Genomic DNA, 15,704 nt, shown 5'->3' with positions numbered 1-15,704 from the left:
TGCTGAAGGTAAGTGGTACGAAGACCACTGAATTGAGTCCACCCCAAACTGGACAGGTAGACACACAGTTCCACTGAGCTACTGGAATACTTGGAGTGTGCCACCTTCCCCAAGGGCTGGAACAGGGAGCATGAGAGAAAGATCACCTAATCCATTGTTTCTCACTTTGTTTAATGCAGTGATGCCACGCTTTGCCGAGCAAGTAGAGGTTGCCATTGAAGCCCTGAGTGCCAATGTCCCTCAACCATTTGAAGAGAATGAGTTCATTGATGCCTCTCGCCTGGTATATGATGGTGTTCGAGACATCAGAAAAGCTGTGCTGATGATCAGGGTATGTAAGGCCTCTATAGTTTGGAGCTGATAGAGCTTCTGGTATGGACCCCAAAGAATTTACTTTTGTTTTTTGATTACTTAGTTTAACTTGTTAAGCTGTTTGGCTCCTCATTTAGCCAGACAAGGGGAACTAGTGATCCCAACAAGCCTACATTCACACTGAATAACCTGAAGAGTGATTCCCTGCCTATTTCTTGCATGCATTGTTCTCTAAGTTTGATACTAACTTTCAGGTGCCCCTGCTATTATCCATGTGCTCCTTTGGCTAACATTATTTTCCTCTCAGGATCAGAAAAGCCATGGGGTGGTAAGAAAGGAAGGTTAAGCAGCTTAGTAGTATCAATAATAATAATGATGATGTGATACATAGTTACATTATCTTTGTAACATATAAATAAGGCTATATAACTTTGCAGCAAACCTCCCTTCACTCACCCTACTATCTTTCCAATTTCAGTCTTAGCTGTGAGTCTTCTAAAGGATTGCCCAAGTAATTATATAGAGATGTAGACTAGAATAGTACATATAAGAGAGTAGGTTATAATTCAACATAAGTATCATTTGCAACTTGCTTTGTTCACCCATAATATATCTTCATTTATTTATATTATTAAGACACATAGCTCACCTCGTTCCATTTAACTACATAACATTTCATTGTAAGATGAGATTTTTTCCTCCTTACCTTACCAACAATTTGGCATGGTTTTCAAATATTTTTTTTACCCATAGAACTCTTTCTTAAAGTAAACTTAAATATTCAAAAGCACAATTGATGATACAAATACATTTGTGGCTATTATTTATGACTGAAGCAGAGATGGGGCTTCTGCAGTGCCAATCATAAGAACGTGAGAACATGTTGTCTTCTAGCAATATAATGTAAGCCATGATTGTAGTTGTAAATTTTTTAGTGGACACATTGGAAAAGAAAAGGAAACAGTGAAATTAATTTTAATATATTTAACTTAATCAAATGTATCCAAAATGTTATCATTTTTGACAAATGTGGCATTAGCTACATTTAAAATTCTCAATAGTACATTGTAGCTCATGTCTACCATACTGGATGAGATAGCACTGGAGTGTATCCCCACATTGATCCTTCACAGTGTCTTTGAGGCTGCTCAATAAAACCATGAGGTATCTGCTGACTGCATTCTGAAACACTTTCTCTCAGGGTGATCATTGAACATCTAAACCAATACCCGCAAACACTGCAAAACAATAATAACCAAATGATATCTGTGGTATATTTTTCTTTCTGGACAATATATACCTAGTCCTTTAGTATTTCATCTATGGCATTAATTCTCCTATAAATCTTTGTATCTTTGAGGTCATTAAATCCATGAATGATCCTCTTCAACTGTGGTATCCAGAGTGCAACATGATGCTTCCATGGTGATCTGAGTCGGTGGAATAGAGTATCACCAGGAAGAGTCTCCCTTCCTTCTTTGTTTGATATCCATCCTTCCCTTCAGGGAATATTTCAATATTACCAAATTCCTTTACTTGAAAGCACAAAAAGTATCTTAGGATTTTGTCTTCAAATTCAGCTTGATTGTTTTCACATTAAATATGTCTGTCTTAAAAAAATAAATATGTCTGTCATAATAATTTCAGGATCAGTTCAAAGTGTTCAGATCACTTCATAAGTTATGTCAGACAATTCTCATTATACTTAACTATATGAAGTTCAAATTTGGAATTTGGAGACTATCAGATGTATTTCCTGTTCCTCTAACTTGCCCATTTTGTATCTGTCAAACTCTTACGATCTCGTAAGAGTTGGCTGAAACCTTCTTCAAATTTTCTCCAGCAAAAATATTGACCTCTTTTAACTATGTATAACTGTTTCTGCTTGTTATAGTATTTATTACATCATTCCCATTTATGTCTATTACCTTCTTTATTTTTTTTCTATTACCTTCTTTAGACTGAAATTTTAGAAAGCAAAGTCTTTTTTTATTTTCCTTTCCCTGTGGTGCATTGTCTGGCACAGTGGTTAAGTGTGTGTGTGTGTGTGTGTGTGTGTGTGTGTGTGTGTGTTGGAAACATACTTGGGAAGATAGGAAGTTGACAGAAAAAGGATGAGAATTGGAGAAGAAAGAAAAAAAAAGGTAGTCAGGCTTTTAAACCTGTAACAAATTAGATCATTTTTATCCATTATCTACTAACTTGTGAAATACGGTAATAGACCATGAGAGTTATGTTTTCAAAGCATTTGACACTAAATCCCACTATAATCCTTAAGACATATTCCCTCTTTTGCCATTTTTCTGCTTTGTTAGCCTTCACATTTTTGTGACAACCATTCATCTGGGAGGCTGAGGAAGTTTATAGCCATCACTCATTTATTCATTCATGAGCTGTAAAAAAACATAATTTTAGATGAAATGCCATATCTTTGTTACATGAAGTGTCATTCCTACATCTTGACATTTCAAGTGATTTGATCAGATAGATTTCACACCACTTAAAACTTAAGAGACAAATGTACAATATGTACAAATTGTTATTTTTAAAGTTCTCCATTCAGCACCCGCATGGCTTTATATTATACTTAATTTCTTGGTTTGCTTTTTGAGTATAATGATTAAATCTACTTAATAGACTGTGCTAAGTTTGAAAGACAGACAGTGAGACAATAGAGTTATTTTCCAGCAAACCTAGCCGTACCTCCTTCCCTCCCAAAGTATTGATTATACTTTGTAAAAATAAGAAATATTTTTCCTCAAAAAAATAAATGCAGAACAAACCCTGAAGGGTTAAGTTTTTCATTACTTTGTCTCACAGTGATCAATACATATTTAATGTGGTGTTGATATCCAGGCACTCCAAAATAGCTCCAGACAACCCTCTGAAGTAGACAAGACTTGTCCTTCCTGTATCCCAATCTCACCTTTCAGGAGCCCACTTCTCCCTTGGAACAGGTCTACTCTGCCCCTCAGATGTGAAAGTATTGTTTGCTTCTTGCTGAGAATTGTCTTTTGTGATCTATCAGTTACAAAGGAATTTCCTAACTACCCCAGCATGGTAATTCAAAAAATGAATAGACAAACCTGGCACACAACCATACAGTTGATTCTCATTTTTGCAGTAGTTCTATCCTATGACATTGCTGTGAACACTGAGTTACAGAATGCTGAAACACTCTTCCTGAGGGAACATCATTAGGTTCTTGTGAGCCTCTGGTTATGTTTTCATCCACTGATCAATATACAACTGTGTTTTATGCATGTTTTTGTTTAAAGACACTTTAATATATACTATTGATTCATTAACATTGAACTCACAGCCAATCTGACTATATAATTTATTCCTAAAAGAAGTTTATCTAACACATGCAGTTTCTCTGTAAAGGACATCACAACTTTCTTACACTCAAGACACTAAACAACATTTCAGCACTGTACTTGGAAGCTGTTGTAAGCAGAGAAATCACCAACAAAAGGCACCAAAGTGCAAAAATATGTGCCACTAAATGAATGCAAAAAGGATACTTATTTTCAGTATAAGAGCTGAAACAAAAAGAAGATGAAGCTTCTGTACACATTGCATGGTACAGGTCCCAGCTGTTGGACCTCAGCTGGGAACACAAGCTTAGGTGACTCAAGTTTTTTTCCACGCTATATATGTCTGTGAAAAATGATACAGGCATTGATTTGGGGATTACAAAGAAACTTTTTGGTGTGTAGGCACCAAAATTGTTAGATTGGTATTATCATAACAGTTAATTTAGTTGCACATGATACTTTTGAAAGAAGGTCAGGGAAACAGTAAGGCCTGATAAAAGTCTAAAGTTTTTTTTTTTTTTTTTTTATTCATGAGAGACAGAGATAGAGACAGAGAGAGGCAGAGACACAGGCAGAGGGAGAAGCAGGCTCCATGCAGGGAGCCCAACGTGGGACTCAGTCCCAGGTCTCCAGGATCAGGCCCTGGACCAAAGGTGATGCTAAACCACTGGGCCACTGGCACTACCCAAAAGTCTAAAGTTTAACTTGATAAATCCCAAACTGCCTGAAAGGGCTCTTGGAGCATTGTAAGATGTTTAAAATTTCAAGGGAAACACATAGATGTCTCTCAGATATTATGTAAAATAATAGCCAAAATTAGCTCACAGTTTAAACATTAGGTTGGTATAATCCTTTTAATAATATCTTATATTTGTGAAGCTGGGTTTTGGGTGGTTGTTGTGAGAAAAAGAAGGTTCAATGAATGCTTGGTTGTATTCCAAGATTTGAGAAGTCCTGCAATGTGTACCAGGCACTAAGAGGTTAAGTCTAATCAGCTTAATCCATTTTTGTGATCTTACTGCTTAACACATCTGTTTGGTTTGTGGCTGGTTTTTTTGTTTGTTTGTTTGTTGTTGTTGTTTTTAGTTAAGAGGCATCTTGAAAAAATTACTGAGGCAGAGAGAATACTTGAAGCAGTAGAGTTTGGGAACCTACAGCCTAAGTGTTTTTTGGTCATTGGCAGGCATGCTTGTTTTCCTCTCTCTACTTCAGTTTCCTTATCTGCAAATAAGGATAAATATTGCCTTGGCTATAGAGCACTAGCCCAGACCTGGCATTGAGTGGGTCTTGAGAAATATTTTTCTTTTCTCATGCTGCTAGGATGAAGTTTCTTATTACAATCAATTAATGAAATAGAATTTGTTAAATAAATGAACAATATTATTAAAACTGAAGGAATTGGAGTTATTCATCAGAGCTAGAAATGAAGAGCTGGAAAGGCTTTTGTGACAAAACTGATTTTCCTTTTGCAGACTGCTATTATCCAGTTAATTAACATGGTCCCATAAGAGTCCTAGTTTTGATTTCCTAACTCAAGTCATTAGAAATAATTTCATATAATTTTTCAGAAAAATTTGGTAATTCGATCTTGGTCATTTATTTATTATTTGTTGAATGCTTATTAGAAGCCTCACACTGTTGGATGGACCCTGAATGGAGAGGTGAACAAAACATAAGCCTCTGTTTTCAGAAAATTTATATTCCTCTGGTGGGAGACAGAGAGTATAATAAGAAAAAATATAGAACGTGCTGGACTGTGCCATGGAGAAAACCAAGGCAGTATACAGGGATAGAACACGAGGTGGGTATGAGTTTTATGAAGGATGGTCACTGATTAGGTAGCATTGGAGAATAGACTTGGAGAAGGAGGAGGAAACAAACCATAAAAATATTAGGAAAAATTGTGCTCCCAGCAGAGGGAAAGGAAGCCTAAAGACCCTGCTGAATGAGATGTGAGCCATTGACGTGTTCCAAGCTACTTAGCTCTTCAGGGATTACCAGCCTGACTCTCCTGGAGAGAGTAGAATATATGGAGAAAAAAACCGTAGCAAGATCAATCAAGAACCTTCCAGAATAATCCACTATAGAGATGCCAATGGCCAATCATTCTTGCCTGTGAGAGGATTTTGTTCTATATTGATTTTAGGAAAATGTAATTCCAGTATTTTGCTTGGGGAATCCTTCTTCTGGTGTCACCCAAACTATCCTGGTGCTTTCCCATGTCCTCATATTTCTGTTCCCAGTGGAACTCTCATATAAATTTGAGCATTTCTTTTAAATGGCCCTTAATATATTTTTCATGTGTCTTGGTAAAACAACTCTAAAACCTGCAGTCTTTTCTCATTTTTCTTTACTCCAGAAACTGTTGTAGAGAAGATTAAGCATTTGATTGGGAGCCAGAAGCAGGTAGATTGATTCTGTACTATAACTGATGTGTGGAGTGACCCTGAACAAGCACATGCTTTTCTTGGGCCTCTGAAATAGGCACAAGTTAATCTCCTAGAGGGGTGGGGGAGATTTTAGGCCAAATACTTTAATCATGCCATTTTACAAGTAAAACCCACTTTTGCAATCTAACAGATAATAGACCTAGGAGACCAACTGTAGACCCCAAAGTGGTTTTTGATGGTTATAAGAAGCCTTCCCAGGGAGCACAGAAAGGCAAATTTGAGGCTTGACCCTCAGTTTCCAGCTTCCAGTCCAGTGAATTATACATTTTGTTGATTCTTTTTTACTCAATAAACACTACCTAATGATAACAAATATTATTATCTCTGGGCCCATTTGCAGACCTTCACTATTTTTCCAGGTCTCCTTTAATGTATGGAGGCCCTTGACCAACCAAAATATAACACTGCTACTTGTTAAAATGAATAATTCAAAAATAACAGCATGAGAAGTAGACACATTTACATTCAATTAGCAAACTGCACATGCACAGAACTATTTATATGGGTTGCTTGGATGGGTTTACTGAATGATTAAGACACAAGAAAATATTTTAAGCTCATCCATTTGCCTGGTGTTACTTGTGATGGTTGAAAGCATGGGCTCTGGAGCCACTTCAATGTGCAGGTGTAATACCCTGGAAAACTGATTGAACAAATCTGAACTTGTTTATACAACTATAAAATTGGCATTTTTTTTTTTTGGAAGAGAAGGGCAGAGGGAGAGAGAATATTAAGCAGGCTGTGTGGAACCTGCTATGGGGCTTGAGTCCACAACTCTGAGATCATGACCTGAGCTGAAATTAAGAGTCAGATACTTAACTGACTGAGCCACTCAGGTGCCCCAGGTATAAGATTCATTTCATTAGGTTGTTACAAGGATTAAATTCTTTAGCTGAATGCCTGGCCCATAGTGGTTGATGAAAATTATTTCTATTATTATGATTATTGCAGTTGTTATTAGGTATATATTAAACATAATAAGCATCACTATCACTTATTACTTGAGTTCATTTTTATCATTTACAAAGCATTTTCATATATATATTTACCGTAGAATCCTGTGAGGCAGACAATGCAAATAGGAATTATCTCCATTTTATGATTGAGGAGAAAGAGAAACAGAAAAACTGTAAGTGACTTGCCAAAGACACACGGTTTATGAGTGGCAGAGTTAGGCCAAAAACATTCAGATTCCCTGGGTCCACGTCTATGATATTATTTCTTTCTTCATTATTAAACTTTGTTTTGGTTTCTGAGCCCTAGTCACTTGAATGAAAGCTCATCATAATTAACCTTATGCTGCCAGGTTGTGTTTGTCATTGACTCATCCGCTAAACACACAGATCATTGAAATGTTTGGACACAGTACTATAGGCACTGTCATATTTTCCTTTTTTTCTGTTGAGTGAGGTTTTTCATTTTACTTTTCTCTCTCCTTTTAAAAAACTAATGATGAAAAGCGCTTGCATTCTTGTCATCTCATCTGTCAGCAGAATTTACCAACTTGCTGTAATTGTTCTGCAGTACATTCCAGAAGAGTGAAAAATGATGAGAGATTATTGTCTCTGTCCACAATGAAAATACAACCAGTTATTTGAACCAGGTTCTGCCCACCCCACCCCTGCTTTAGTTAATAAAGTATGGGAACAAAGCCTCTTTCTTCCTTCTTTCTTTTAATAATTCTGTGAAAGAAAATTGGACATCTGTGGATGACTGAGTGAATATTAATAAGGTTGATGGGGAGAGAGAAGGAAAACAAGAAGGATATGCCAAAGCTTGGAAATTACTACGCATAATGTGATATTGGCATGAAGACCCCATTTTATCCCTGTATGACCAATCTCAAGGCTTCATCAATAATCGCACCTGATTAATTACACTGAGGTAGCTGAAGAAACCAGCAGAATAAAAATGTGCCCTTTTGGAAGGGGAATGGGCAACTGCATCATCAATACTACTGTGGTCTGCTTCTTCCTTTTGAAATGCAAAGCCCTAGGAGGTGGTGCCACTGTGTACCAAGAAGAAGATTTTGGTTGATTGTCAGCTGTCTAAGAACCATTGATCTGAGAAGGTCACACTAATGCACTGTCTCCTCTTCATGCACCATCTTCACCAACTCTGAGTTCATCTTTTTAGAATTAGCAGAGGATGATAGTCTACAGTACATGCTGCAGGTTACACCTCAAAACAAAGTGTAACCACTCATGCCTCAGTTTCCTCATCTGTAAAGTGGAGAAAATGATGTCCACATCACAGGACTGTGAAGAAAACTGTATGAATTAGTATACATACAGTCATTAGAGAACACCATTATTGGCACAAGAAAAGCACTTAGTGTATGTTATCTATTATGGTCATTAAAGATAGGGAGTATTTTTGCTTCTGGGTTTATGGATTACATCATGTCCTCTGACACAGAATGGACAGGATCTTCATGTAACTACTTACTTTAAAGCCATTCCATAGCTCCAGTTCTTACCTGATTTATAATGTGAAAAAGTTAGACACATTTGGGCATTTGGGTCTAAATTCTAATTCTGTTATTAACTAGTTTTAGTGACATTGGGCATGTTGTTTCTCAGAACATTGGTTTTCTTATCCCTAAATAGAGAATAAATTAGAGAATCCTAATAGGAAACCAGACCTCTGCTGGTTTTAGTTAAATTGATACTATATAAGAAGGAGTTATTTAATCCTGGATGGTTTTGTAAGTGATTGGTAGCTTCACTTTTAAAAGTGTATGAATGAATTGATTTCAAAATTCTACATAATGGTGATGGCAAACATTTTTTATTTTTATTTTTTTAAAGATTTATTTATTTATGATAGAGACAGAGAGAGAGAGAGAGAGAGGCAGAGACACAGGAGGGAGAAGCAGGCTCCATGCCGGGAGCCCAATGTGGGACTCGATCCCGGGACTCCAGGATCGCGCCCTGGGCCAAAGACAGGCGCTAAACTGCTGAGCCACCTGGGGATCCCCGCAAACATTTTTTAAATGCCTATTAAGTGCCAGGCTCTCTACACAAAGTACATTACTTAATCTTCACAAAAATCATAGAGGAACTTTTATCAACAGCAATTCACAGGGGAGGAAATCAAAGCTAAGAGGATTTTTCCAGTGATCACACAGATGCTCATATTCAGGCAGTCTTGACTCTGGAGTCTATAGTCGCAACCTATTCGCTATACGGTTTAGTGACCACATCAGGTATTTCATCTGGACTAACCATTGGCTTGGAGATGATCAATTCTTTTTGCTTATTAAGACTAGAAAAGACTTGTAATAGAACAAAAAGATAATTATAGACTAAGTCTAGGTACAACTTTTGCTATTGATGGTGATTTTCTATCTTAGAATAGATTTCCATGGGTGGAAAAACACACAAATATAATTTTTCTTAAAATTAGAAAGCATGTCATGTCAAGAGTTACAGACTTTTTATACCTACAGGAGGAAGTAATAGAGTTATTGTTGTTTTTGTTTTGTTTTTTTATGGATAAATTGGGGTAGCTTGGTTTTTCTGACTCCATTACAGCCAATACCCTCCTCCATAACCCCCTACATGTAACTACCCACAAGTTTTCTTTCCTGGGAGCTACTTAGCTTTTGCAGCCACAAAGTACTTGGGTGGGTTGAAGGTTATCAATTTAAAATATGCTGATTTTTCTCTTTTCCTTTGTACCTTTAGACTCCAGAAGAACTAGAGGACGATTCTGACTTTGAACAGGAAGATTATGATGTGCGCAGCCGGACAAGTGTTCAGACTGAGGACGACCAGCTAATTGCAGGGCAGAGTGCACGGGTGAGTGGACATCCAGGACTTGGGTTTCATGCACCTACGTATGGCAAGGGCAGTAATCCTAGATCTGTCTGCTATATGACAGAGAAAGAAACTCTAGAGACATATGAGAAATATTCCAGCTTAAGGCATGGAGCAAGAAGCAAAGAAAGATCATTGCTCTGGCTGACGTTTGAATACTACATGACACTCTCTGCCAACCCAAGTGTTGCAGACATGATCCTGACCGATTCTATTAACCATATCTCCTTTAGGGTAGATTCAGGTAATCAAAGGTAGGTGTCAGGAGATTAATTCCTGGGCATTAAAAAAGGAGATGAGATTCTCCTCCCTTTAAAGATTCATGTTTTATAGGATAAAAACATTTCCATTATAGATTGGATTTTTATCATATTCTAATTAGAATTTATTCTAATTCTCTGTTAAGTTTTACTTAAGAAAAAATAACATAGAGGAAGAGGTAGTAATTTAGAGTAGAGGTTAGGAAACCCCAGAAAGCTCACACTGATTTAGAAATTGTGATAGAAGAGTAGGAATAGCCAGTGAGAGGTTAAAATAAAGAGGACTCAAAGAGGACTAAGCCTACATTGAGTCAAGAAAATCTTTGTATTTAAAACGCAATTTCTCTTTCATACTTTATGTCCCGATAGTCTCATGCAACAATGGAATGATTTACAAGATATAGATGGACATTGATAGGAGAAATGTGAGGATAAAAGCCAGATTATTAAAGATGGGCTGGCTTTGATTTCAGATAGACTTGGTTTTGAATTGTAGAGTGGAGTGAGGACCATGCTCCATTACATGTTGCTTAATTTTTCTGAGCTTCAGTCTTTTTATCTATAAAATGTGAATAATAGATTTACTTGATGGGATTCTTTTGATGTTTAATTACTTAATATTTGTAAAATAATTAGCATAGTTCCTGACGTAGTTTAAATGCCCAGTAAAGGATGACTGAAAATTGTGATCCCTTGGAAGAGAAATTATTTTGGATCACAGATTAGTGACAGTAGAAAAGTACACAAAAGAATATGAAGTCCATTACTTTGAAAATCTTTTGTATACTCTAATTAACCCCCTCCCCTACCAGTGTGAAAACAGAAGTTCATTTAGCTGAGAGGCTTTTGAGTCTATGTTCGCATAATACTAAACCAATTCATCCATCAAGTCATCTCCTCTTCAAAATTAAGTAAAACCAGCATTTTTATGTCAATGACAATTTTAGTAATTCATCCAAACATTAATCAATTCAAAGTCAATTTTATTGACTAACTGCAATTCAGTATTTATACAGCCCAGTATCCATTGACTTTTTTTTTTTAAAGACCAAGGCATATTGTACGACCCTTATTGTACTTTATAATCACCATCTTGTCAAAATGGCACGATTAGTACCACTTTTTATCAGGAAGAATGCAGTCCCATTGTACTTCCATTTCATGTGTCTTACATTAGATACCAAGTCAATTAAGATGGGTGGAAACAAAAATCAGATAGCACATTTCTGTATCATCTATTATTTTTTCACCCAATAGGTGAAAAGACAATAGTCTTTTTTGAAAGATTTTTCAGCATGAATTATGAATATAGTTCAGGATAGTAAGAACAAAGTACCCCTATAATCGAGCACTTGCTGATTTGTTTTTGAAATCCATCATGTGATCTGTGTGATTAACTTGCAGCAGACAGCATTAGTTATTGAGTCAGCCTATTTTAGCCTGTAATTATATGATGACAAATCAGAGGCCTAGAATTATGGCTGTAAGTTGGAAATAAGAGGGTGCATTGAATTTCTGAGATGACAGATGGTTGAACTTTTGACCAGAGAAGTATGTTAACTTGGCCAAAATTGTTAAGGAGGCAAACGTTGTCTTTGACAGAGGTAGTTGTTCTTTGCCACTGCCAGTCCTTCTCTGTTAGTGGACTTATTTTGTGTTCTCATTCGTTAAATTCTTCCTCTGCAAAAGGTAAATTAATCTAAAAGGAGGTTAAGGTAGGAGAAAAGCTTTTAGTATCTACTCCAACATAGCTCCTAAACTAATTAAAGTGTTTATTTCCTTTGTGTACTATGTACTGCTCCTCTACAGCATTTTATGAGAACAGGAGAGGCAGAGAATGATCATTTCCTGATCTGACAAAATGTAGAAGTAATCAGACCCTATGATCCTAGACATGACATTTTATAAGCTGTTTCTTCACAGGTTGATGTTAAAATTGGTCAGTGACAACTCTTGGGCACTTAACCCTGGTGATAGAATATATTATTTGGAGTCTCAAAGACTTTATTTTAAATATGGGCTTGGTCAAGATGTGTGACTTTGGGCAATTTTCTTAACCTGTCCATATCTTATCCCACGTGTGTGTGTGTATGTGTATGCACAGCATTCTATCTCATGATGTCATTAGGAGGACTGCATGCATATCACAAAATATGTCACAAACTGTGAAGTTGATGAAGAAGATGATGCTGATGCTTAAATGCATAAGATAGTTCTTCATTAGAAGGCTGGTCAAATAATTAAACCTAGAAGAACTTGGACAATTTAAAAAATCATGAAAGTTTTTATGTGAATTAATGAGACAATTACCTCAATTTTCCTATTCATTTTACAGCCTGAGACTGGTAAAAGTCAAAGGACCCACTTTTTAACTACTTATATTTATTATTCTGCTTTACAACTGAGTGAGTAGAAATGGATACATTGAGTTTTAGCCCTTTTAATCATTATGTATAAACATTCATATGGGGGGACATGGGTGGCTCAGCTAGTTGAGTGTCTAACTTCAGCTCAAGTCATGATCCCTGGGTCCTAGGATTGAGTCCTGCATTGGGCTCCCTCCTTAGTGGAGAGCCTGCTTCTTCTTCTCCCTCTTCCACTTCCCTGTTTGTGTATGTGTGCTCTCTCTCATTCTCTCTCTGTAAAATAAATAAAATTAAAAAAAAATTCATGTGGTTGAAGCCTAAATGTTAGACTCTTACTCTGGTTTGAGGAACTAACACTTGTCAGTTTGGAAGCCTATAGACTTCAAAAGTCACTTTTCTCTTTGAGATTAGAAAAATAATCCTATCAAAAGCTCCTGAGATTTAGACTGAATAAAAGATTCTGGGCTGAGTGATTGTTGGCTGTATCAGTGATTTACACTTTTGTTTAATAAGTAGGGTTTGTAACTTCAATCACAAAAAATAGTTGGCTGTTCAGAGGAAAGGCTGGAAACCTAGCATGAGGCACAGGAAATTTTGTGGATTCAAGTCTCTGATGCCATAGTTCAGGGCCCCAGATCAGCCACATCAACAATCTGTCGAACTGTGCTTGACTACTGTGTAGAAGCAGCACAAACTCTCAGACTGCCCAGCTGATCACATCACGGAAACAGAAAAGCTGATTTGTTCCCTTTCCTCTTGGCCACGAAAATCACTTTTCTCGTGTCCTCCTAGTTTGAGGGAATGAACAATTGTATGTTACATAGTTTGTATTCAACTTGATTTGAATGCAGTCAGCCTTTTTTTTTTCTAGCTAGAACAACTTTAATGTGTTAACATTTCAAACTGCTGAGTTACATTGATAAGACCTAATTAAAACTCATGTGTTGAATTTTAATTTGATTAACTTGCAAATTTCACAGTTTGTGATCTACTGTTTATAGATAACCTTTTTTTTAATTTCAGTTTCAGAAAAGGTCAATTATGAATTTTTTAAAGCCAGCAGGAACATTTTAAGAATATTTAGGAAAAGACTTTGACTCATTGATAGCTACATAAGCAGAAGCAAATGTAATGACACTTGCACCCAAGTCACACACCATTAAGTGCATTATGCGGGTCGAGCACCCCTAGAGTCAAAATAACATCTTCTTTTGCAAATCTGCTTTGAAGAGGCCATTTTTTTTCTTCAGAATTGTGCCCTTAGAAAATGTTTGTCAGTTCTGCTAACTTCTCTTGAACTATGTTGATGCAGTGAGTGGAAAAATAGTTACACAGTCAATCAAAAGATATTTATTGAGCTTCTATTCCTTGCAGGATCCTGAAGCCTCTACCCTAAGGAAGCTCAGAGAGAAGTCAGAAGTAGGACATTTATACAAATTAGAGAGTAGATCAAAGCAGTTAATACTCAAATCCTAAATTATACAATCGAAACTCATGTGATATAGTCAAAAGAGAAGTGTACACCCTTTAATGCACAAATTAACCCTGTTGAGACAATGAAAGTTTCATTGCTTTCCGTCTGGGGATTAAATGTAGACTCTGGAGGTCTGCTGGGTAGTTTCACAGATTCTTCTATAGAGAAGTACCTAGTGAATGGTTTAAAGGTTGGTGGTTAGGACCTGTGAGGTCTAAGTAAAACATGATTATCAGCTTTGTATGAGGAGAGCATCAGACCATCAGGCAAGGATGCTTTAGGAAAAAAATACATATTTAACTTCTGCAAATCCAAACCTATCTAAACTGCATTGAGATAACTGTCTTGTTATTAGTAAAATATTGTATATGTGAGTTTATAACCAAATATTTTGTTATATATTAACCGCCTTTCTTTAATACAGTTTTTAAAGTACTCTAAAATATTTCTCAAAAATGTAGTGTTTTAAATATTTTAACTATAATATTTATATGAGTCTGGCTTTTTTTTTTTAAATATTTTTTTTAATTTTTATTTTATTTATGATAGTCACACACACAGAGAGAGAGAGAGAGAGGCAGAGACACAGGGAGAGGGAGAAGCAGGCTCCATGCACCGGCAGCCCGACGTGGGATTCGATCCCGGGTCTCCAGGATCGCACCCTGGGCCAAAGGCAGGCGCCAAACCGCTGCACCACCCAGGGATCCCGAGTCTGGCTTTTTAAATACGGATTATAATTTCTGTATATACACATACACACTCACACACATACACATACACAGAGACTCACATGCTAGTTATATAAAATCACATGCATGCGCAGAATATAGTAAACACGGCTGTGTATTAGTAAGATGTATCTGTGTAGTTAATAGTCCAGGGATACCTTCATGAAAATTGAAGACACCCCTTACTTTGGCAGATGAAGCCTCATCTCTAGGTGCTCACCCTGGTGAACAATACTTGTGATTTCAGCAACCCTTTTGCCACTGAAATAGGATCATTGTGCAGTGTCTAACCCGTGTGGTTGTGCATGGTGATCTAGTTGTATACAATAGTTAAGTATGATTAGTTAGCCTGGGTGTGAATCCTATTCCTATTGCTTATTAGTTGTATAATATTAAAAACTTAATTCCTCTGGGCCATAGTATCATCATTAATAAAATAGGAGTGACAATAGTATCAATCTTGTAGAATGATGAAGTAAATTGTTTTTTTTTTTTTTATACATAAGCCTCTTAGCACACTATCTGGTATATATATCTGTATTCAAGGAATCATGTCAATCTTCTATTTATGTATAGTCATACAGAATTTGGGCCCATCCAGGTGTTTCACGGCAACTAGGTAATAAGCTAGAGAGGTAGTTGGAAAGGAAAACTAATATAGACATGATGATGATATATTAACAGTAATCTCATATATGCTTTCATTTTTTTGGACAAAGCACAACACATTCTTTTCATTTGCTGTCTACCATAAAACTTTGCGGTAATTGTTTACTATTCTTAGATCTGAAGAAGTTAAGGATATGATCCAGTAGCAATTAGGTCTTAACCTAAGTCAGTGACAGAGTCCATTGAGCCTAGTTTTTGTGAGCTTATGTCCATTGATATTTTTATTAGAAATCAACTACCTTGGGTAAGGGCATGGGGCAATTGGGTGATGGGAATTAAGTAGGGCACTTGACGTAATGAGCAC

General features: G+C 36.6%; 1 protein-coding gene across 1 annotated transcript in view; it reads left to right on the top strand.

Annotated features, from left to right (window-relative positions):
- CTNNA2 (catenin alpha 2) overlaps positions 1 to 15,704 on the top strand; it is a 1,089,255-nt gene that overhangs the window by 999,827 nt on the left and 73,724 nt on the right. The window contains exons 13-14 of the mRNA XM_055312731.1: positions 180 to 331; positions 9,772 to 9,885. Of these exons, the coding sequence (XP_055168706.1) occupies positions 180 to 331; positions 9,772 to 9,885 (266 nt within the window). The remainder of the gene's footprint in view (positions 1 to 179; positions 332 to 9,771; positions 9,886 to 15,704) is intronic.

Source organism: Nyctereutes procyonoides, unplaced genomic scaffold (genome assembly GCF_905146905.1).
Source record: "Nyctereutes procyonoides isolate TBG_1078 unplaced genomic scaffold, NYPRO_anot_genome, whole genome shotgun sequence".
Lineage (NCBI taxonomy): Eukaryota > Metazoa > Chordata > Mammalia > Carnivora > Canidae > Nyctereutes > Nyctereutes procyonoides.
Note: the sequence above shows the minus strand (reverse complement) of the source record. Positions and strands in the feature narration are given on the sequence as shown.